The following is a 25,347-nucleotide window of genomic DNA, read 5'->3' as shown; positions in this document are numbered from 1 at the left end:
CCACCATACCGTTTCCCCCAACTAAGATTTCAATTCAGGCATCTGGCAGAGTGAGCTGGAGTCGCAGCAATAAATTTCTTGGCCTTTAAGGTTCCCTTGGAAGGAAGGCAGGAAAGAAGGAGGGAAGTGCAATGAATTGTTTCAGCCTCCCTACCTCCTCCTCGAGCTCCAGGGACAGTTTGTGGGGGTAGCTCAGCAAGGCTGGCTTTGGATACCCCACCACCCACCACCCAGCTGCAAAGCAAACGCAGCCCACAGCGGGAGAGCAACAATAGCTGCTTGGCTCATCTGCACTCTTATCTGAGTCCCTTCCTGGGCCAAGCATCTCGCCCAGTTCTCAACACAGTGTCTTGCTGGGCACATCCCCCGTCCAACATCCCTGAGGGGAGGGAAAACCACCCCGTTGTTTGCACACAAAAAGGCCAGCGTCTCTCAGGAGGCTGCTGTCGATACATTTTGCCCTCCAAGACACAGTACGTGCACCTCCAGCAGCCGTGGCTCTCCAGGGTCTCAGGAAGGGGGTGACCCCAGCCCTACCTCAAGATGAGGCCACTGGGGATTGAACCAGAGAAATTCTGCCTGCAAAGCAGGTGCTCTACCCCCGGAGCTGTGGCCCTTCCTCTGTCAAGACTTGCAAGATGTGCTTTGAATACATGAAACTCCCCCAAAAACACTTTGGGGCCTCTCCAAACCAGGGACGGACACACACACAGACACACACACACACACACACACACACACACACACACAAACTGTCAGGTGCCTTCTGCAATAGTAATAGCTCATTAGTGGTGGATTTGTTCTGGACAAAGTTCTCCCAAAGTTCCCATATTTTTGACACCTGGAGGGGCATCTCTTGTGTTATAGCTCAACAAAAGTGGGACAAAACAAACAAATAAGCAAATAGGAACATTTGTGGTATGCAATGTTGCAGGATTTGAGCAGGACGTTATGGGACAGGCACTGATTGGAAAGGAAGCAGTTTGTACCTGCAAACGTTTCAGTGAGGACATACCGCACCAAGTATAGCAAGATTGCCCATAAGTACCCAGATGCCTCCACGAGGAGGACAAGTCATCACAAACACGCCCTCAAATGCAAAGCAAATCCTGGCATCCCCACTGCCCAAGGCGGCTGCCAGCACAGCCAAGCCAGGGGTTCAGCTTCTCCAGGGACACCACCCGCAGAGAACAGTCTTCAGTCTAGGAGGCAGAAGTGAAACTGAAGATGGACGGGTGAGTGTCAGGGGGCACCTCCCCCCCCCAAAAAAGGAACAGTTCAGTAAGCAGGGCAGTTTATTATTAGTTTAGTGTACATACTTAGATATCTGTGAATTGTCCCATTGTATAGTTCTCTGGGCAAAGCAGAATAAAAAGTTTATTCCAACCCCCCGAAAGGGTTCAGCTGAGTGGATGGAGAATATTACCATATGTGGTGGACGTGTGATAAAGTGAAGCCATTTTGGGAGTCGATTTATAATGAACTTAAGAAGATAGTAAAATATACCTTCCCCCAAAAGCCAGAGGCTTTTCTACTTGGCTTGAGGGGAAAGGAGATTACCTGTAAGATAAAAGATCAAAGATTATTCATGTATGCCACAGCTGCTGCAAGGACTTTGTTGGCCCAAAATTGGAAATCACAAGAAGTTCCTACCATTGCGGAGTGGCAGGCGAAGATGACAGACTATGCGGAGTTAGCCAAACTGACCGGAAGGATTCGGGATCAGGACGATCAGAGATTCCAGGAAAATTGGAGTAAATTTATTGTATATTTAAAGGACAGCTGTATAAATCTAAAGACACTAGCAGGACTGAAGTAACTCCTACAATGTAGATGATAGAAGATGTGAAAAGATAAAATACGCAAATGGATTTGATAAGGGATACCAACTGAAGGGAGGGAGGGAAGTCATAAGTTCGGCAGAGCAAAAATGTTTATATGTTGATTAATGTATTGAAAGAAAGAATGTGTAAAGAAAATAATAAAAATTTATTGGGGGGGGGGGAAGGGTTCAGCTGAAACACAGGACAGTCAAAAATGCCACAGCAAAATCCAAAATCCAGCAGAGAAAGTAAAACTGACTCCCAATCAAGCTTGTCATAGTCCCAAAAGCTCTGGGCAGTGTCAGTTTGGACAAAGTTACATTATGCCATTCCCTCATTTCTCCCTCTGCCCCACAAAAGAGTGCTACTTGCTACCTTGACCCTCTTTCAAGCTCCCCTCAGTCCACCTGCTTCCTCAAAATGTTGCTACTCTCCTGCAACAGACACCTTGACAGTGTTGGGATTTTTGTATCTCACCAGCTGCGGGGAGCAGCACAATGGTTGTTGACATCATGTGATGTCTGTGAGCGTGAGACAGGAAGTCTCTGCTTGTTCTCATGTAACTGGAGAGTTACTTTCGCTTCTGAGTGAAGCGGGTGTTGAGTCGTACTTCTGTGCTTGCTGCTCAGGAGAGCAGACATGTTGGATGAGAGCTGCATGTACAGTCTGTAAATAAAGTAGTGTGTAGACTGCTGACTGTTTCTTTCTTCTGTGATGGGATACCAGAAGACGAGTGTGCTACTCGCAGGATGGAGGGGTCGCTTATTACCCATCTCTCTGGACTGAGGGCAATTTCCAGCCAGAGAGTGGCACCCTTCCTGGGGGCATTTTTCCAACAGACAGTGTTGTGGAAATTACGGGGGGGGGGCACATCTTTCAAGTTGTTAAATGTTACAAATATTATGCATAAATATATTCTTTCAACTTGACAGCTCAGGGAAGTTACCTAGCTTTAACAATAATCTAAAATCAACTCCTTTGCCAGTTTCCTCCATTTCAATTCCGTAACAACAGTGTTGGCAAAAGTGAGCAGAGCATTTCATGGACTGTGAAGATGCGCGCGCGCGCACACACACACACACACACAGCCCTACGCTTCCTCCCGAGAGCTCTGGCTTCTGCACCCATTGTGCAAGGCACTTATAATAGAAAAAAGATGGGTGTGGAACTAGGGAAGCAGAGGACACCAGGATTCCCCAGCAGAGAGTGGCAATAATGCAGGAGCCAGGAGAAAGATTACTCAGGGAATGGGAGGTGGAGTTGCAGGAGACTTCCAAGACTCAACATTCCTGCCTCAGCCAATGCATAATCCCAGGAGCTGCCCCACTCAAGCAGTTCCTGTTGCTAGCAGAGGGCCAGTGTGGTGTAGTGGTTAAGAGCAGTATGTGTTTGGGGTCTGGATGTGGGTCCTAAAGATAATGTGTATTTCAAATGATTAAATATATTGAAATACAGAACTGACTCTAAGTTCATTCACAAAACTTTTTGGTTTTCTGGCATTCTCAATATAGGGGGTTCCTTTGCTTTCTAAGTTCACATTTCCTGAGGCATGCTTTAGAAATGCCTGCAGGTGAGAGATCCAAAATGATAAAATACATCCTTTAATAAAATGCAGTCAGGATGCAAAGAAAGAAAGAAAAAAAGAGAGTGGTGGACTGGTAATCTGATGAACGGGGTTTGTGTCTCCACTCCTCCACATGCAGCTGCTGGGTGACCTTGGGCTAGTCACACTTCTCTGAAGTCTCTCAGCCTCACTCACCTCACAGAGTGTTTGTTGTGGGGGAGGAAGGGAAAGGAGAATGTTAGCCGCTTTGAGACTCCTTCCGGTAGTGATAAAGCGGGATATCAAACCCAAACTCCTCCTCCTCCTCCTCTTCTTCTTCTTCATGCTCCTTATTTGCAAAGACGTTAATTACGCCTGCCCACCTAACAAACCTAGAGGGGAAATAGGCCCCCATTGTTGCCATTTTGCAGATGAGCAACTGAGCACGAGTCTAGGCAGACGGGCCCCAAGTACAGCAGTTGAATCTGCAGCCAGCCAACCCAGACCTCAGACCACTTTCTCTTTCAACCTTGCCAGGAGTCTCCTCTTCCCTCCCTGTCCTACAAGGGTGTAAGCAAAGCACTATCTCTTCCAGCCCATAGAGTGCAAACAAAGTAATACCTGTTTCAAAGTGTGTGCATGGTGCAAACAAGGAAGAAATGAACATGAACAAAGTGCAATTCCCACAGTCTCTTTTTGTCATGAGATCACCTCTTTGCACATGCAGACTGAGAGTTTGCTTTAAGGTAAAGGTAAAGGTACCCCTGCCCGTACGGGCCAGTCTTGACAGACTCTGGGGTTGTGCGCCCATCTCACTCAAGAGGCCAGGGGCCAGCGCTGTCTGGAGACACTTCCGGGTCACGTGGCCAGCGTGACATCGCTGCTCTGGCGAGCCAGAGCCGCACACGGAAACGCCGTTTACCTTCCCGCTGGTAAGCGGTCCCTATTTATCTACTTGCACCCAGAGGTGCTTTCGAACTGCTAGGTTGGCAGGCGCTGGGACTGAGCAGCGGGAGCGCACCCCGCTGCAGGGATTCGAACCGCCGACCTTTCGATCGGCAAGTCCTAGGTGCTGAGGCTTTAACCCACAGCGCCACCTGCGTCCTTGCTTTAAGGACCTTCATGCTAATGGCCAAGGCACAGATCTCATCCAGGAGACCTAAGCAGAGACAGCTCACACCAATCAAAACATGATGCTACTGGAGCCCGCTGCTTGATGGTGTTAGGCAATGAACCTCGGTTCACAGCCAAAAAGAGGTATAATCCGTGTGTGTGTGTGTGTGTGTGTGTGTGTGTGTGTGGGCTAGTGGGGAAAGGAGAAGGGCTTTTAATTGTCTTTGGAAACCTTCATAAAAGCAGGACGCAATGTGGGCTAGAACTCCACTGCTTGAAGCTGACAATTAACTCCTTGGTAGTTACAGAAAGTATCTTTTCTGGCATCAAAGCTTTCCAAGAGGAATTAGGCTGGGGGGTGAGAGACACCTACAAGCCCATGTCACTCTCACCTTTGGTGCACAGCACTCCAACACAAAGAGCACTGGTCCCAAGTAGCTATTTAGAGGTGCAAATTGTTTCAAGGTCTGGGTAACGTGCCTGGCTTGTGTAACAAGGGTGCTACAGAGTTTAGGGAGTACAGAGGAAATGGGTGCCTTGAACTGCAAGTGGAACAGGCCAAGGACACAAGAAGAGCCCTGCTTGTTCAGGCCAAAGGGGCCCATGCAGTCTGGCATCCAGCTCTCACAGTGGACAACCAGGTGCATCTATTGGTAAACCAGCAAGCAGGATTCAATCACAGCAGCCCTCTGTCCCCTCCTGTAATTTCCAGCAACTGGCATTCAGAAGCATTCCTGCCTCCAACTGTGGAGGCAGGGCAGAGCCATCGTGGCACGTAGATGTCAATAGCCCTCCTATCCATGAATCAAGAACTCCACAAGATTTGAAAATCTCAAGCCAAATTCTTCCATGCAAGTCACCAGGAGGGTCTTGAACACACCAGTTTTGCCTCCAAAGGAGGGCGGGGTCTGTGTGTGTTGGAAGACGTGCAGCCTCTGCCAGAGGCAGGTTTAGGGGAGCGGGACCAGTTCAGTTGCGATGGGCGCAGAGCACCGTTGGGGACACTGCAACTATGTTGAGGAGGCGGAGGGGTGCTGAATTTGGGTGTTGCACAGGTCACCCATTGCCTCTGCTCCCAAACCAAGGAGAGCCCTGTGGAGCTTGGGGCTGCCAACTGCTTTCACTGCCCTTGCTTCTGCACCATTGAGAGCAGCCACAAAAAGGGGGAAAGGCAGAGGAGAGGCAGAGGCTTTCCCAAGCACATGATCTCCAAGCCGCAGAAATGTCTGCAGGTGCTCAGCCTGCTGTTTGCAGTGTGTGTGTGTGTGTGTGTGTGTGTGTGAGAGAGAGAGAGAGAGAGAGAGAGAGAGAGAGAGAGAGAGCGAGCGCTATATTCCATGCCAAGGATCATTAGGAATAAGAGTGAAAATAAAACTGCCAGTACCATACTGCCGCTATGCACCTGGAATACTGGTTGCCTCATCTTAAAAAAGGACAGTGTAGAGTTGGGGTGTATGGCATGTTAGGGGAGGGGCAGTACCTCAGGTGGGGGGAACACATGATGCTCCTTCTGAGGTAGTTCATCCCCCTTTGGTCCCCACCCTGCACTCAGCTCTCAACTGTGGCTCCCAGAAGCTGTCAGCATGAGACAGGAGCCACAAGCCCAGCAGCAATGGCTTCGACTGGCTGGCTAAATCAGGTGAGGGGAGCTAATGGGTTTCAAACCCTCAGTGAGTTAGGAACTACCCCTGCATGCGAAGACAAGGTTCTCACACATTGAACAGATGAGACCAAGAGCAGGTCAAGAAGGCAGTTTCTGCCTGCGCTGCAGAGGAAAGTGAAGGGTAGGTGGGGCTTGTCCACCTGGGAAGGGAGCCCATCTAGAAGAAAGAAAAGTGATCTTAAACATCTGCTGCCTTGCAAGATATCTTTGGGAGGAAAAAAGGCTAAGGAGCAAAACCGACACAAATGTGGAGTGTGGCGCCTTACACGCCTCCTTCCGGCAACTCCTGCAGCCAAGCTGGTGCCAAACGTCTTGCTCTGCTCTCCTTTGGAAGCAGGCTGAGAGTATCATCTGGGCAGCCCAGGAGAAAGGCCTCTGGTTTCTTCAAAAAGGTATATTTAAATCCCTTTTTCATTTCATTATATATCATCTCCCAGAAAGCCTTAATCCTTGGGCACGTCCACCAAAGGTGAAAGAATGTACCTTCATTCTCTTTACATTTCCAACACTTATTATCGGGCAAATGATATACTTTTGCAAGCTTGACTGGTGTCATGTACCACCTGTATATCATTTTCATAGTATTCTCTCTTAAGGCATTACATGCCGTGAATTTCATACCTGTGGTCCACAACTGTTCCCAGTCAGCAAACATTATATTATGTCCAACATCTTGTGCCAATTTAATCATAGCAGATTTAACCGTTTCATCCTGAGTATTCCATTTCAACAGCAAGTTATACATTCTTGATAATATCTTAGTTTTGGGATCTAACAGTTCTGTTTCCAATTTTGATTTTTCCACCTGGAAGCCAATTTTTCTGTCCAAATTGTAAGCCTCCCTTATTTGATAGTAATGAAGCCAGTCTCGCACTTTATCTTTTATTTTCTCAAAACTCTGCAATTTCAATTTGTCACCTTCCTGTTCCAAAATCTCCCAATATTTCGGCCATTTGGCCTCCATATTGAGCTTTTTCTGAGCCTTCGCTTCCATCGGTGATAACCACCTTGGGGTTTTGTTTTCAAGTAAATCTTTATATCTTATCCAGACATTAAACAATGCTTTCCTGACAATATGGTTTTTAAATGCTTTATGTGCTTTAACCTTGTTATACCACAGATATGCATGCCACCCAAAGACGTTATTAAAGCCTTCTAAATCCAAAATGTCTGTGTTCTCAAGAAGCAGCCATTCTTTCAGCCAGCAAAATGTTGCTGATTCATAATAGAGTTTAAGGTCTGGCAGGGCAAATCCACCTCTTTCCTTTACATCAGTTAATATTTTAAATTTTATTCTGGGCTTCTTGCCCTGCCAGATAAATCTAGAAATATCTCTCTGCCACTTCTTGAAACAGTCCATTTTGTCCAGAATTTTCAACGATTGAAACAAAAATAACATTCTTGGCAATACATTCATCTTTATAACAGCAATTCGACCAAGCAAGGAAAGCTTCAGGTTTGACCATATTTCTAGATCCTTTTTCACTTCTGACCAACATTTCTCATAGTTATCTTTAAATAAATTTAAGTTCTTAGCGGTCATGTTAACCCCCAGGTATTTTACTTTCTCAACCAATGTTAAACCTGTCTCCTTCTGAAACCTCTCTTTCTCAATCGGTGTTAAATTTTTCTGAAGAACCTTAGTTTTTAACTTGTTCAACTTAAATCCTGCCACTTGACCAAATTCTTGAATCAGTTCCAGTACTCTTTTAGTACTAGATTCTGGCTCCTGTAGTGTCAATGCTATGTCATCTGCAAAAGCTTTCAATTTGTACTGTTTGGCTCCGACCTGTATACCTTTGATCAGATGGTCCCTTCTGATCATATTTAGCAAAACCTCCAGAACCGAAATAAAGAGCAATGGGGAAATTGGGCAGCCTTGTCGTGTCCCTTTCTCTATCTTGAATTCCTCTGTCACCACATTATTAACTATTAGTTTAGCCTTTTGTTCTGAGTACCGTATTTTTCGCTCTATAACACGCACCTGACCATAACACGCACATCGTTTTTAGAGGAGGAAACAAGGGGAAAAACATTCTGAATGAAACAGTGGATGTATCATTTTTGTGCTTCATGCTGTGGCCACAGACATGTGATCTGATGGTGAATTTGGGGTGACCCAATGCAAAGATCCTGAGAATCCCTGCGGATCCATGCTTTGTAACCACATTTAAAAAGAATATGTAAAAATGGATTGATAATGGATGAAAATATAAAGTTATAATACATTAAGATATAGAATTACGATAAAAACAAAGAGGGAAAGGATTTGCTGAATTAACCATGCGAACTGGAATACAAAAAAGGGAGGTGTGAGGAGGTCAGGGAAACAAGTAAATGAAATATAAGATATGAAAAGATTGATTTGTTTTTTAACTGTTTTCTATTTATTTTTTCCGTATTTTGCATTTTTTCTATGTATTTTTGTACTTTTTTATTTTTCTTTTTTCTTCTTTCTTTATTCTGTAACTTTTTTTCTCTTTGTAAAACTTTAATAAATATCTTTTTTTAAAAACAAAGGAGAGCCCACCACCACCTTCCCAGGTAGTCTATTCCACTGCTGGACAGTTCTTACAAAGAGGGTAAGGATTTGCTGAATTAACCATGTGAACTGGAATACAAAAAAGGGAGGTGTGAGGAGGTCAGGGAAATAAGTAAATGAAATCTAAGCTATGAAAAGATTGATTTGTTTTTAACTGTTTTCTATTTATTTTTTCTGTATTTTGCATTTTTTTCCTATGTATTTTTGTACTTTTTGTATTTTTCCTTTTTCTTCTGTTTTATTCTGTAACTTTTTTTTCTTTGTAAAACTTTAATAAATATCTTTTTTTAAAAAAAAATAATTAAATATCTCCACTCTTGATTCATGTATTTCCAGAGTCTTCTGAAAGTGCGGACTCAATATTTTGTCTCTCTCCTCTTTTGTTTGGAGGGTAATCAAACAGTCTCTCACCCTGTTCTTTCTCCCTCCTCTTCCAAGTCTGAAAGCGCTTACTATCTTGAAATCTTGCTTATCTGAGTCTAGGTTCCAAAAGTCTGCAAATTCCTGCGTAAGAAAATCACTTAAGCTATCTTTCTCAAGTTCAGGTACAGCCCTGATCCTTAGATTTGTCTGTTTTTCCTTCAATTCAATCATAGACAGCATCGACCTATGATCCTCGAGCTGCCTACATATAGGTGGTATCTTTTCCTCTACAGCCAATGCTTTTTCCTTTGCTTCTTCAGCTGTCTTTCGATTTGAAGTAGATTCCTGCAGCAGTTTCTCAATAGATTCTGTATTTGAGTTCACCTTCTGCCCCAAGTTATTGATGCTTATAGTGTTTTGGTCAATTTTAGTTGTTGCTTCAGCAACTTGTTTGCTTCATCTTTCCAAAGATTCATAGATTTTGCCTAATGCTGAAGCTAGACCCTCTTCAGATGCCATTCCTTTTAGCCCAGCTTGACCAGAATCTTCCCCTAGTGGAGCAGAAGGGCCAGATGCTGATGCTCTTCGCTGCTGCAGTCTAATTTTACCCGATCTTGTTGTTTTTTCCTGAGGCAAGTTTGCCATAACACTTTATCTAGGGATCAAGGTCAATCCCACGGCCAGAGCTTGTTTTGCAGTGGAAAATCCCCCTGGCCAGTTTAGAGTGGAAAATTCCCTGGCCAGTTGTAGCAATTTCAAAGTTCCTCCAGGGGGACACAGTAACAGTCAATACTTGTTACAATAAAATAACTTTTCCAACTTTCCCAAATCCCCCATTTAACGAAGTAAGCAACAGTTTCAACTTCCTTCAACTCCGGAGAAACCCTTCAGAATCAAAGTATCTCTCTTGCAGAGTTGACTGTCAAAAAGTTACATTGTCCATAAACAGCGCGATTCACAGTACGGCAATTCTATTGTCCCTTGACAGTCCGTTCCCAGGCATTAAGTGGTGGTCTTTGTTCCCTTTTCTCTCTTTTTTTGCAGGGAAAAATGCTCCCCCCTTTTCCCTCCCCTCTCCTGAAACTCAGGGAGGAAGTTCTCTTATATTGATGTTAGGATTTAAGTCCTTTTAAAGTGATTTTCCAGGTCTTGGCTTAGACAGTCTTTGCTTTGATCTGTTTACAAGAAACGGAAGGCGGACTTCCTGTTTACACCTTCCCGCTTCGGTGCCAAATTAGTACTTTTATCCCTTATTCTCAGATCTTTAAACTTGACCTACTCACGGGTAGTTGTTTGATAGCCGAATTGTCACAAGAAAAAGGTCAGCGCTCTCCGGCAACAGCTGTGCGGCTTCACTCCACAGAAGAAGCAATTGACTCTCAGCTCCGCGCCAGACACCCCGTTTCGCTCCGGAGCCCGTAACCGGGTTCCTTTGCAGATTGGGGGGGGGCGCTGAAGGTGCCCGCCAAGTCCCACGGTCACAGGCTTCACCCGCCTGTGGTTTCAGAAGGGTTCCCGCTTCGTCGTAGCGGCAAGACCCGATTTCCGCGGAGCTAAATCCCTCAGAACTAGAGGGAATCCGCCATTGCCGATGGCGCCGCCTCCGGAAGTGCCTTCTTTGAAGGTTTTTAAGCAGAGGTTGGCCATCTGTCCTGGATGCTTTAGCTGAGATTCCTGCTTTGCAGGGGGTTGGAGGTCCCTTCCAACTCTACAATTCTATGATTCTATGAAGATAATTACAGCTGAGTCCAAGAGCAGCCATGGCCCTCCTTTGCAGACCATCCCACTACAGACTCTCCAATGAGCTTTCAAAGTATTTATCAGACACAGGAGAGCCCCAGGGAAGAAGGCTTCCATCAGGAAACTAGCCACAGATCTTGGAAGCAAACGAAGTTCCAAAACTGGTCATTGTACATTCATGATGGTATCAGTAGAGATGTAAAAATTCCAGAAATTTTGATGCCATGAGAAAAAAATGTTCCCCTCCCCCTGTTTTTCCCCAGAAAAAATAGAAATTTGGGGGAAATTGAAAAAATGTTCAGTGTGGAGTAGTTTTACAAATTGCATGAAATGCAATGTATGTAAAAGTATTATGCTTGCAATGAAACAGGTAACCACCTCGCTTTCCCTCAAAAGCAACAAAAAAAAGCAAGAAACCATCAACATAAAAAATAATCAGATTTGCCCCTTAGCACCAACAGCAAATGAAGTTAAGGTCCACCTCAATATTTACGGTAAGCTCCATAGAAGGTCTACCCTTTGAGTAGTGCTTTAAAAAGAAAAGAAACAGAAGACACAACATATACATGCAGTTTCTTCTATCTCATTTTCTGAACTACTGCTATCATTTCCATTTCTTCTTCCTCTTTTTCATTTTTCTCATGGACTTCTAAAAAACAGCTTTCAATTTTTTTGCATGCCAGGCCCAGAAGTGTTGTACTAAGGCTCAAACTCTGTTTGAAAGGAAAAGGAGAGTGTGTGGGTTTTTTAATTGAATTTGTTATTATATATTATAAACTGCATGATAGTAAGACAGCTTCTAAACAGTTAACAAAAATATACAACAGAACATTAAAATGATTGATAAAACACAGTTAAAAGCAGGTATTTAAGAGTATTCAAAAGATGATTAAAGTCAGCAGTGGTTAAAAGGAAGTAAATCACATGCAGCTTCTATGTGTTCAGATGGGCTGTTTACAACAGCCCTAACGAAAATGTTTTGAGCAGTTGCCGGAAAGAGTACAGTGAGAGCACCTGCCTCCTGGTGTCAGTGGGGGGGAATTGAAAAATTGGGGGAGGGACCAGGCTTTTTTCTGTTTTTTCCCAAAACCGTTTTTTTCAAGAAAAATTGAAAAAAATTATGTGTGGAATATTCAAACTATATCAAACAATTTTTTTAAAAAAATTCCGGGGGAAAAGAGTTTTGGGGAAAAACAGAAAAAAACCTGGGGGTTTTTTCGATTTTTCCGGGGGGGTTTTCAGGCCTTCCCATCTCTAGGTATCAGGGTGGTTATAGGTTATCCCACTTTCAGGACAGTTTGCCCCTGCAAAAGTTTCAGGGAGCACAACTGGTGCAGGCCCCATAACTTCCTGCTGAAATCCTATAACATTTCATACCAGAAATGTGAGGGCTATTGTGTGGATCAGTGGGCTGGGGCGTCTTTTCATTCAGCATCTGTTGCACAAGAGTTGCTCCTTCAGATAGTAATAGCACAATAACACTGCAGAACAACTAATAAAGCAGAATGATATTTGGACAGTCTGGTGCAACTACACCACAAACGCGCTCTTATTGTGTCAGTGAAATGCTGCAAAATAGAACCCACACACCAGTCTGGAGGGAGAGCCCAGACACTGCAATTGTCCAATCTATCGGCAGGAGGCGGGGAGTGGGGTGGAGGGGGTCTTTGCTTCTACCACCAAGGCACTTTCCTGCCCTCTCCAATTATTTCAGAGTCACTTTTGCGAAATATTTTCCATCTCCCACAGTTTGAACACAACACCACTCCCCGCCCCCGTGTTGACTCATCAATTCACAGCACTGATCACTTGCACAGTACTAATATCTTCAAATATTTTATCTTTTTTTTTATTACAGTGGACACTCGGGTTGCAAACGTGATCTGTGCGGGAAGCACGTTCGCAACCCGCAGCATCCACAACCTGCAGCGCCGTGTCTGCGCACGCACGGGTTGCAATTCAGCACTTCTGTTTTGTTTTTTTAAAAAGATATTTATTGACGTTTCCAAAAAGTTATATAAAAATAAAAAATAACAAAAAAACCAAAAAACCACATACCACAACAAGTATAATTTCAATCCCTTATTTTCTTATACCTTACTTTCCCAACCTCCTCATACCTCCCCTTTCTGTATTCCAATTTCTAATTAATTAATCACAGCAAATCCCTCCCATAATTTCTATTGATTTTCAACTTTTCTTTTCTTAATTATATAATCATTACAGCTAGAAACCACTTAATTTCTAAACCAACATCGTTCTAACATTCACTTATTTTGCAATGTTTCTTAAGATAGTCCTTAAATTTCTTCCAATCTTCTTCCGCTGTCTCTCTCCCCTGGTCTCGGATTCTGCCGGTCATTTCTGCCAATCCCATATAGTCTATCACCTTCATCTGCCATTCTTCCAAGGTGGGTAGATCTTGTGTCTTCCAATACTTTGCGATGAGTATTCTTGCTGCTGTTGTGGCGTACATAAAGAATGTTCTATCCTTCTTTGACACCAATTGGCCGACCATACCCAAGAGAAAGGCCTCTGGTTTCTTCAAGAAGGTATATTTAAATACCTTTTTCAGTTCATTATAAATCATTTCCCAGAACGCCTTAATCTTTGGGCACGTCCACCAAAGGTGAAAGAACGTACCTTGATTTCCTTTACATTTCCAACATTTATGTAATGGGTTAAGGGGCTGCTTGTGCGTAAATGGCTGAGTTCTTAACTCCTGCAATCAGTTCCTAAACTCTCCCCGTCCGCGGAGCCATGGGTGCATGGCTCCCTCAATCGCTGGCAGAATCCGTCAGTGGGCGCTTCCGGAATTTACGCCAACATAGGAGTTCCATAACGGAAACCCTCCTTTTGGAATCTCTGCGTGACAGTTTCCTACGCGGAGTGGGCGTCCCCAGCGGAGGTCCTGAAACCTCTCCGCTGTTCTCACTGGAAGTATCTGGGAGCCATCCCTCCGACTGAGTTTCTGCGGGAACTCTCTCTCTCCCCCTGCTGGTTCCTTCCTCAGCATCCGAGGGTCTCCTAACCTCCTTGAGCCCTTCCACCACCTGACTCTCCGATGGCAGTTCCCTGACAATTTATTATCAGACAAGTGGTAAATTTTTGCAAGCTTGACTGGGGTCATGCACCACCTATAAATCATTTTCATAATATTCTCTCTTAAGGCATTACATGCCGTAAATTTCATACCGGTGGTCCACAACTTTTCCCAGTCAGCAAACATAATGTTATGACCAATATCTTGTGCCCACTTGATCATAGCTGATTTGACCGTTTCATCCTGTGTATTCCATTTCAACAGCAAGTTATACATTCTTGACAAATTTTTTGTATTGGGTTCTAGCAATTCTGTTTCCAGTTTTGATCTTTCCACCTGGAAGCCAATTTTCCTGTCTATCTTGTAAATCTCCATTATTTGATAATAATGGAGCCAATCTCGCACTTTATCTTTTAATTTCTCATAACTCTGCAATTTCAGTTTATCCCCTTCTTGTTCCAAAATTTCCCAGTATCTCGGCCATTTTGACTCCATATTAAGTTTTTTTACAGCCTTTGCCTCCATTGGCGACAACCACCTTGGAGTTTTATTTTCCAGCAAATCTTTATACTTAATCCAGACATTGTACAATGCTTTCCTGACAATATGATTTTTGAAAGCTTTATGAGCTTTGACCTTGTCGTACCACAGATATGCATGCCATCCAAAAGCATTGTTAAAACCTTCTAAGTCCAAAATGTCTGTATTCTCCAGAAGCAGCCAGTCTTTCAACCAGCAGAAAGCTGCTGATTCATAATATAGTTTAAGGTCTGGCAGGGCAATTCCACCCCTTTCCTTTGCATCAGTTAATATCTTAAATTTTATTCTGGGCTTCTTGCCCTGTCAGACAAATTTAGAAATATATTTCTGCCACTTCTTGAAACAGTCCATCTTGTCAACAATTTGCAATGTTTGAAACAAAAATAACATTCTAGGCAATACATTCATCTTTATAACTGCAATTCTACCCAACAAGGAAAGCTTCAAATTTGTCCAAATTTCTAAATCTTTTTTCACTTCTGTCCAACATTTCTCATAATTATCTTTAAACAAATTCACATTTTTAGCTGTCATATTAATCCCCAAATATTTCACTTTCTTAACCACATTTAACCCTGTCTCATTCTGAAACCTCTCCCTTTCTATAGGTGTTAAATTTTTCTCTAATACCTTAGTTTTTAATTTGTTCAATTTAAATCCTGCAACTTGACCAAACTCTTGAATTAATTCTAGAACCCTTTTAGTACTAGATTCTGGCTCTTGTAATGTAAGTACCAAATCATCTGCAAATGCTCTCAATTTGTATTGTTTAACTCCGACCTGTACCCCTTTAACCAGCTGATCCCTTCTAATCATGTTCAACAAAACCTCCAGGACTGATATAAAAAGTAATGGAGAGATTGGGCACCCCTGACGTGTCCCTTTTTCTATCTTGAATTCTTCCGTAACCACATTATTTACAATTAGCTTTGCTTTTTGCTCTGAATATATTGCACCTATACCGTATTCGAATCCTTGGCCTACCCCCATCCCCTGGAGATTCTTCTTCATAAAACTCCAAGAAATGTTGTTAAAGGCTTTCTCCGTGTCCACAAATATCAAAACTGCTTTGGTATTTATATTCACTTCTAACTTTTCCAAAATGTCAATTAAGTTCCTTACATTGTCTGACAGATGTCTTCTCGGGAGAAAGCCCGCTTGGTCTCTATGAATCTCCTCCATCAAAACTTTTTTCAATCTCTTAGCCAAAATGTCAGCAAAGATTTTGTAATCCACATTTAGTAACGAAATAGGGCGGTAGTTCTTAAGTTGAGTCTTTTCAGTCTCTGTCTTCGGTATAAGTGTAATAAAAGCCTCTTTCCACGATTCTGGTGCCCTTTTCCCCTCCAAAATTTCATTGCAGACTTCCTTCAAAGGTTGTAGTAACCACTCCTTCAAAGCTTTATAATATCTGGAAGTCAACCCATCCGGTCCCAGAGATTTTCCCAATTGCATGTTTTGAATGGCACCTTCTATTTCCTGTTCAGTTATTTTCTGATTTAAAACTATTTTACTTTCATGAGAAATTTTTTTCAATCCATTTTTCTCAAGAAATTGTTCTATGTCCGATTCTTTCTGCGGCCCTTGTGAATATAGTTATTTAAAATATCTCTGGAAGCAGTTTCTGATCTCAATTGGATTATAGATGTTCTTTCCTTCCACTTCTAAATTTGTAACCGTATTCAGTTTTTGTCTTTTCCTCATTTGCCAAGTCAATAATTTACCACATTTATCTTCTGATTCAAAAGTCTTTTGTCTCATTTGTTTAATTTTCCATTCTATTTCTTGATTCATCAATTCCATGTATTGTGTTTGATATAACTTAATTTCTCTCAAGATCTCATGAGACTTTGGTTTTGATCTTAATTTCCTTTCCCCTTCTTTTATCTTCTCCAAAATCTTATCTTTCTTCTCATTTTGGCTTCTCTTCTTTATTGCATTTTGTTGTATCAAGAATCCTCGCATAACGGCTTTACTTGTGTCCCAGATTACTCTTTTTTCAACATTGGTCTTCATATTTATTTCAAAATAGTCTCTCAAAGTTTTTTGGGCCTTTTTGTATACTTCTTCATCTCTAAATAAGGTGTCATTCATCCTCCATCTGAAGGAGCCAGCAGTTATTTGCTTCATCTCCATCCTTACAGCATTATGGTCGGAGCAAGTTTTGGGGCAGATTTCTACTTTTTTTATCTTTGGTGCCATTCCTCTAGTAACCCATATTTGGTCAATTCTAGTCCATGTCATTTTGGCTTCAGAAAAGAAGGTTCCCTCTCTCTCAAGAGGGTTTTTTGTTCTCCAAATATCAACCAAATTCAGCACTTCTGCGCATGCGCAAAGTGCAATTTAGTGCTTCTGCGCAAGCACAAGTGCTGAAACCCAGAAATAACCTGTTCCAGTACTTCCAGGTTCGGCACGGTGCGCAACCTGAAGCGTCTGCAACCCGAGGTGTGACTGTATTATTAGCATTAGCATTAGCATTAGCATTAGCATTAGCATTAGCATTAGCATTAGCATTAGCATTAGCATTTATATCCCAGCTTCCCCCCCCCCAAGGAGCTCAAAGTGGTGTACATGATTTTCTCCCCTTCCTCATTCAATTCCCACGACAACCCTGTGAGGTGGGTTAGGCTGAGAGAGGCAGTGAATGGACCAAGGTCACACCCAGTGAGCTTCATGGCAGCCAGGTGGGGATTTGAACCCTGGTCTCTCCCAGGTCTTAGTCTGACACTCTTAACGACTACACCACACTGGTTCTTTCTTGTAGCCAGCCTCTGATTTCTCCATCCACACCCTGCTGGCCATTCAAATACAAATCACAAGACCTCAGCCCAGATCAAGCCACAGCACCCATCCCGTCAGATTCCCATTGCTTGGAGCCACCCTCAAGCCTCCCATCACCGGGAGAAATCCATCTCTATATAATTTATTAATTTATAGGTTGTCACTGGAAGAGGACAGAAGAGCCCAAACCCAGGAAAAACCCCAGGAGCAATCTATTCCACCTCCCTGCCCAGAGGTGAGGGCCTAAGGCACGCCCCCTATCGGTGACCCCGGGGGAGTTCCTAGTTGATGTGCATCAGCAGGACTCCCCCTACTGGTGGTTAACCCTTCCTGGACTTCAAGCGGATGGGCTGAAGCCGGATATAGTCGGTTAGGACCAATGCCTAAGCCAATACCGTTCATCACCTGTAACCAATAAAGTTGTGGCCTTATTTAGCCCATTAACCTTAATAATTGTGTCATGTGTCTTTATTTCCACTGGGGGGGTGGTGGCAGGAACTCACCACGAAAGCAGGACATTTACGGGGGGGGGGGGGTTAGCAGTTCTCTCCCACTGTTGAGCCCCAGGCAACTAGTATTCACTCTGGAGGTGCCATCATGACTAGTAGCCACTGTTCACCTTACACCCCACACATTTGCCTAACCCTCCTTTTACTGTTATATCACATTTATATTCTACCTGGGCTCCCCTCTATTTTATCCTCAAAACTACCGATATGCTGTGAGGTACACACTGGTGTTAAGTTCGTCATCATTTCAGGACAGACTGCTAAGAGAATTTTGCTCCCAATCTACTGTTAACTTTTTCCTAGTCTGACACTCTAACCATTGAGCTCTGCACGTGCTCAAAGCAGGCCTCGCTTCAGCTAGCTCCAGCCACAGTTCAACCTTCCTCCTCACCACCCACCCCCACCCCCACCCCAAACAAAGCAAACAAAGCAACCGCTGGAAACATGTCCAAGTCGGGGAGATGTAGGTCGTGGGAAGCCATTTCCTCTCAGGGTTCATCCCCCGCCCCGCGAAAAGCAACAGCCCCCCCCTCACCTCCAGCTCTTTGAAGAAGATGCAGCTGCGTGCCCACTCCACGATGGCGAAGAGGGTCTGATCTGCCATCTTACACATGAGGCCAAAGGCGCTGAGCTTGTTGTGGAGGCCCTTGCTCTGCTCCTCCTGCAGGCAGGACAGGATGCAGGCCTTGACTTGCGCCTCGTCGGGCTCCTGCTCCAGCAACTTCAGGATCACGTTGGGCATGTCGGCCCCAGTGGCTGGGGAGCCGCCGCTGGGGTAGACCTCTGGGTAGGGGTACGGCGGAGCTGCCTCGTTTGGATGCATCACGTATGGGTCCGGGAACTTGGACTTGATGGCCCAGCTGGCGAAAGGCGGGTAGTGGTAACCCGAGAGCGGCCCGTGACCCGAGGGCACCGGCATGGCCAGCGCGGGCGTCCTGTAGGAGCTGCACTCATAGTCGATGGGCGTCATGGCGTTGGAGCTGCTTATCCTGCTGCCACTGCTGGAGCTGCTGCTGCTGCTGGGCAGGGGTAGCCCCTTTGCCACCTCAGGCTGGTAGTGTTGGCTCAGGTCGTGCAGCGAGGCCGACAGCCCGCCGGACTCCTCCGCCGCCTGCACCGGGGACACGATGGGCGGCTGGGCCGCCGTCTCCAGTTTGAAGCTGTTGGCGTGGATCAGCGCCTTCTTCTGCTGTTTCATGGCTCGGTCCTGCTTGTACATGGGCCTGAACCTGTTCCAGCCACCCCGCATGCGGTTGGCACGCACGGCTGGAGGGAGGAGGGAGGGAGGAGAAGAAGGGGCAAAGGGAGAGAAAGCGGGGAAAAGGCATCAGACAAAATCCGGCCAGGAAGGCCCAGTGTTATGTATTGAAGTTCTCACCCTGGCCAACAGGGGTATTGTGTATATAGTTGTCACTCAGGTCCACGTAAGTTAATTTAGGCGGGAAACCCTGGGCTGTTCTTGTTACAATGTTGACAGCCGGCTGCCTATAAAAGCAGGCCGGCTGAGCTGTTTGCTGTTCAGTTCAGTTCCAGCTTACCTATAAAGAACTACTTGGAGAAATCTCTGTGTTGTCTGCTATGTCCACCCACTATTTAATACTGGCGACGGGGATGGGATCAGATGGACATCAGAGCACAGCCACATTTGGACACTCACTGAGCAAAATCACTGAACAGAACCCAATTCAGAGCTAACCATACTGGCTAGAGCACTGTGTTCCATCCATCGCCCACCACATCGGCATCGGAACCATGGCTTCACTCGTGCCTCTACTGCCATTTGCCCCAGCTTCTGAATCATGGGACTCCTGTCTTGCTCGGTTCGGCTGCTGCCTCCAAGCAAACGAGCTGACGGAAGGGTCAGAGGAGAGTAAGTGGGGCCTATTCCTCAGCCTCTGCGAGCCTGAGGTGTTCGAGATGGCCCGAGTTTTGGTCGCGCCACTAGCAGTCCAGGCAGCGCCATGGGACGTGCTAAAAGAGAAGCTAAAAAACCACTACGCCCCGAAGCCATCCAAAATTGCTGTCATAGTGGCATAGTGATTAGTTTACTAGGACCTGGGAGAGACCTGGGTTCAAATCCTCCCACTCGGCCTCGAAGCTCCCTGGGTGTGGCATTAGAGGCCAGCCCGTAGAAACCAACTCCTAGGGGTCGAGGTCCCTTTGCCCACCCCCTAACAAAATATTCGAGGGGGACAGTCCCCCCCCCCGGTTGATGGGCATTGCTACTCAAGTGATGTGATGTGTGTGCAGGAAGGGGCTTACCTGCCCTCCCACAATATTTCATACAAGTTTGCCCCCTGGACCAGTCACTGCTTGTCACCCTAGCCTACCTCACAGGGTTGTCCTTGGGATTAGATTGCGCCACTCTGGACGCTACGTGGATGTCACATTGAGCTTCTCCGAGGAAAAGAGGAGATATAAATGCAAGTAATGAATGAAAAAATAGCATCCAACCAGGGAGCATCCTTCTCTTTCGTTCCCTTTTTCATGCACCCATTTGCTCCACGCAGAATAATAGAAGAACATAAGAACGTGGGGCAGTTGCCTTTTGCCAAGTCAGAGACTCCTGGTCTATAGAGCTCGGAATTGTCTCCACTGACTGGCAGCATCTCCTCATAAGTCTTCTCCCAGCCCTGCTTCCTGGAGATGTCCCTGGGGACTAAGCCTGGGACCTTCTGAACTATAGCCCTTCTCCGCCCCTCACGGCGACCCCTGGTGGATAAAGCCACGCAAAGGCCAGTCGCAAGGCATCACAGGGTATGGGCACTCTGCATTCACTCAAAGGCACTGCAATGGTATTGCTAGAGAGTGTTGCGATGGGATTCAATCGGGAAGGGAGAACCCTGTACCTCTGCCACCTTAAGCTCCTTGGAGAACGAGGTGGGATATAAATGCAAACAAAGAAATATTTTGGACTACAACTCCCATCAACCACCATCAGCTGGGGCTGATGGGAATTGTAGCTCAGAAACCTCCAGGATGAGGCCCAAGGTTTCATCACACAAGCTCCGCCAAGGCACAGAACAGAAGAATCTGGCGGACACTGGTGGGGGTTCTAGCTAAGGGTCCATCTAACCCACCGGTATTGTCTGCTGTGCTGGCAGCAGCTCTCCGGCCAAGGGTCCTTTTAAGGAGGGGGGTGCCAAGGATTGAACCTGGAGCCTTTGGCATGCAAAGTGGGGGCACTTCACCACCGAGCAGATCCCCCCCCCCCCATGGTGCCTGCTATCAGAGGGGTTCCAGCCAGCCAGGTTCTGCACAATGGGCGTGCCCAATGGACTCCAGTGAGTCGGGACCGTGGCCGAGACACTCGGTACTGCTCAGGATAGGAGGCTATTTCCTTGCAACGGTAGAAAAAGCTGAGCACCTGCCGGAATAAATGCTGGGATTTAAACAAAAAGCAAATCTTAATATTATTTTTATTCCTTTCCCCTGGGATCTTTGGAAAGGGAAGTGTTTGCTAGGGTTAGAACTTTTTTACAACCTCATGTTCCTGTAGCTTAGTTAGATGAACTTTTGCCTAAAAACAAAGGAATGAACTGTCATTTCCAAAACTTTTGAAAAAAGGTCACCCTGAAATCAATACATTGATTTTTGTATATGTAACTGTATAATGTATTATGCATAGCATGTATACAGGAAAAATAGAGCTTGCAAATTTTCTAATACATGTACAATGTTTTATACATGGTTCATCACTTCTATTGCTGAGAATAAATTGAGGATCTTGTGCGACATTGTAATGATTATGATTATGATTATGATTATGATTATGATTATGATTATGATTATGATTATGATTATGATTATGATTATGATTATGATTATGATTATATTTATACCCTGCCCATCCAGCTGGGTTTCTCCAACCACAATTGTATATTGCCACAGAAAGAAATATTAAAAATTAAGAAGTTAATTGTTTGCCCAAAAATCTTTCCCTATAGACCAATATTTGGATTCTTCTTGAACATTCGCCAAAGTTTTAGGAAGTTCCAGGCAGCTGTAAAAGTTATAAACAGTTCCATGAAGTTTTTAAAAGTGCTGATAGTTATGAGTAGTAACTTTACATATACAGTGTTTCCAACTTTTCATTTTAGGGCAACCTTTTTCCATAACTGAGAATAATTAGTCCCTTTTTCAGTGTTTTTAAGCAAAAGTGCATCCCATTATGATACAGGAAATTGGTATACCCCTAGTGCCCAAACAAACACACAGACATGCCTTCTTGGCACTGCCTGCTTTCATCCACATGCCTTGGGATATGTGTAGAGGGTGCTTCTGAGCATGTACAAAGTATCTCCCGCACACATACACGAAAACCCTATCTCCACTGGCTTATCACACAGCTCACCCATAAGCATGTCTGAGTCTGTATGTGCAACTGGAGATGGTGAAGGGACAATCACCCTTAACAAAATTTGAAAATTACAATGGGTAGAGCAGGGAAAGGATTAGATTTTAATTATACTCTATATTGCTTAATGTAGGTTATCAATGGATCTATGAAACCCCTCAAAAAGATATGGGAACTATATATTTGCACACAAATATGGGGATATTTTTTGGGAAGGACGGGAATAAAATTTGGGAATCACAGTTCTTAAAATCTGCTTCCAGATTTCTTTGGGAAAACTCCTTGAAATTATTTCACAGATGGTATTGCACTCCTTTGAAAATGTCAAAAGTATTTCCTTCTTTATCACCTACTAGGTGGAGGGACTGCAATAAACTTCGTACATATTATCATTTACTGTAATTTGGTGCAAGATTTTTGGAATTTATTCTTGACATGAATGATAAATATTGCTAAAGAAACTATTGTTCGTTGCCCAAAATTAATGTTACTGAATATTTTTGATGATACAAATGTAAATATATTGTCAAAAGAATTGGTCTTATATATGACCTTGGCAGCATGAATAAGACAGTTTGAGCATATAATGCCAACTGTGGTTCAACTGGCTGCCACTTAGTTTTCAGGCCCAATTCAGTGCTGGTTTTGACCTATAAAGCCTTAAATGGCTCAGGAGCACCACTCCTCAAGGAGGCCCTTTTTCATGTGGCCCCTCCACGAGAGATCCAGAGGGCGGCAAGATGAGAAGCGGCCTTTCCTGTGGTGGCTCCCCACTTGTGGGATACTCTCCCCATGGGGGGCTAGCCTGGTGCCATCTCTACATATCTTTAAGTGCCAGGCAAAAACATTCCTCTTCAGTCAGGCCTTTGGCTAATTTTATTATGTTTTTAGATATGCTGTAAGCGACCCAAAGTGGCTGGGGAAACCAAACCAGATGGGTGGGGTATAATTATCATCATCATCATCATCTGTGGCCTTTTAAACTGTGGGGGGACATTGTTTTTTAATTGTTACTAAGGGATGTATTTTTGTGATTTTATATTGTACACTGCCCTGTGATCCTCGGATGAAGGGCAGTCTAGAAATGTAATTAATTAATTAATATTAATAATAATAATTGCAACTCAGTGGAACACAGCCCAAAATCTTACACTGGACACTTTGTACCACACACTCTGGAATACAGCTTTAATGGAGAGAAGCACACATATCTGAGATTTTGAAGACGAGTAGAACCTCCGGACACTTTATATGATTTGGCATTCCTTTATGACATAGGCAACAGAACCATCATTTTCAAGACAACCCTCATCGCAAGCCTGGCAACTATGGAACTAGCCTTAATGATCTGATAAAATTGGTAGTCTTTACTTGGGCTTTGCCGCAGTGCAGGAATCACAACTACGGAACCCCTGACAGGTGGCTCTCCAACCTCTGCTTCAAAGCCTCCGAGGAAGGAGAGACCATCACCTCCCGCGGGAGACCCTTCCACTGTCAAACAGCTTTGGCTGTCAGAAATTTCTTCCTGATGCTGAGTCTGAATGAATCTCCTTTCTTGTCGCTTGAAACCATGGGTTCGGGTCCTACCCTCCGGAGCAGGAGAAAACAAGCATGGTCCATTTTCTATGCGACAGCCCTTTATGTATTTGAAGATAGCTCTCATATGATCTCTCTGTGTGTCTATTTTTATCTTGTTTTTATTATTTGAAACCCCAATTGGTTCCCGGAGACATGTGTCCTTCCAGACCTAGACTACTATGCTGTGGAGCAGCCTCCCGTGGGACCAGCGCCCAGCCTCGCCTCCTCCTTTCCACCCCATGGAGCAATTTGCTTTCACTTTATGTTGTTCAAAGCCGCCGCCCCATCCTGCTCTCCAGGCTGCCACGCCGCTGCAAGCTACAGGCAGCCCTCAGCTCTCCAAGGCAGAAAGGTCCCCCGTACAAGACAGCAACCCGCAGTGGCAGCGGCAGCGGAAACAAAGCTGGAAAGTCGGGTTTTAAACTGGGAGTACCAGCAAATAGTGTGCATTGAATTGGTACTGCGGCTTTTTAATTGCTAGACTCTAAATGGGAAATATACCAATCTTCAGCTCACTCAGTGGAAACAGAGCTGGAAAGTCGGGTTTTAAAAGCAATATAAAAATAAATGCGGCTTTTTTTCAGGACTTCTCCAGCAAAGCGCACCGAGCATCAGGAATTGGGCCTGAGCAATGAGACGTGGGGAGGGACTCCTGTCAGATTTAATTATCACCCTATTGCTAGCCCTTTCTCAAAGAGTCAGCATTATGATGCGGGTGAGGCGGCGGGCACGAAATGCTCTTTGGACATAAGAGCGTCAGAAGAGGCTGCACAGGCATTTTGCCTCAAGAACATAAGAGGAGCCCAAGCGGGGGGGGGGGGGGGGGCATCCAGCCCCGCATCCTGTTCTCACAGTGGCCACCCAGATACCCCCATGGGAAACATGCAAGCAGGATCTGAGCACGTCTGAAAGCACTGCTGCCATTGATAGCCTTATCATCCTGCATGAATTCGTCCAATCCTCTTTTAAAGCCTTCCAGGTTGGTTACCATCACTGGCTCATGAGGAACCACAAGAATACTGTCATCATTATCCGACTTTCCCAATGATAACGGCCTTAGGGGGCCTCCACTCAAATGGAACACTGAATTAATAGTAATAAGGATATTGTGGCTTGCAACTAAGCTTGACAGCATACACAGAAAAAGCACTCAGCTCCTTTACATTTTACATGGTCTCACTTCCAAGAGTCCTTGCAGGGTAAGGTCCCTGCCCTTCTTCTAGAGACCCACACGGGACACATGGAAACCCAGCAGAAGGAGAAGGGGGGATTACTAGGGGACGGGGTGGGTAGAGGGGAAAGAGGCTAAAGATATAAAGGAAGCATATCTAGAACATCTCAAAAAGTCTCTTTTAAACCACCTGGCACTGTTGTTTGGGTGGACGCTGTGTGTGGAGGCGCGCTCTTTTCAAAAACGCAGGTCCTGGCCAGGGAAGGTTTTGCATTCTAGGCAAGAAATGCATGTATACCTATATGTTTTGCTTCCCCGCCCCCTCAGAGGTAGAATAGCAACGGGGGTTAAGAGGGGGAACGAGGAAGAAAATGGCTGGTAGGAGTCAAGTCACCAGTCCTTCCACCCACTCCCGCCCACGTCAAGTCTCACGTCCCCACATCTTGTTTGGGCTGGAGCAGAAGCCCTCCTGGCCGCGGTTAGATCAGAGGCAGCAGCATCCAGGACATAGGCTAGATGTCAGGATCCCTCCCCCACCCACTTGGCTGAAGGCACTTTCCCATCAGCACCTACCTTCTGTG

At 44.9% G+C, this 25,347-nt stretch overlaps 1 protein-coding gene and 1 long non-coding RNA gene across 2 annotated transcripts in view; both read right to left on the bottom strand.

Moving 5' to 3' along the window:
* Nucleotides 1–25,347, bottom strand: part of LOC310836004 — a 208,168-nt gene that overhangs the window by 122,510 nt on the left and 60,311 nt on the right. The window lies entirely within an intron of this gene.
* Nucleotides 1–25,347, bottom strand: part of LOC310835945 (steroidogenic factor 1-like) — a gene marked incomplete at its 5' end in the record, with an annotated part of 56,161 nt that overhangs the window by 23,684 nt on the left and 7,130 nt on the right. The window contains one exon of the mRNA XM_083720909.1: nt 18,196–18,926. Coding sequence (XP_083577035.1) covers nt 18,196–18,926 — 731 coding nt within the window. The remainder of the gene's footprint in view (nt 1–18,195; nt 18,927–25,347) is intronic.

Source organism: Podarcis gaigeae (genome assembly GCF_964106915.1).
Source record: "Podarcis gaigeae genome assembly, chromosome: W".
NCBI lineage: Eukaryota > Metazoa > Chordata > Lepidosauria > Squamata > Lacertidae > Podarcis > Podarcis gaigeae.
The sequence above is the reverse complement of the archived record's forward strand: the minus strand, read 5'-3'. Positions and strand labels throughout refer to the sequence as shown.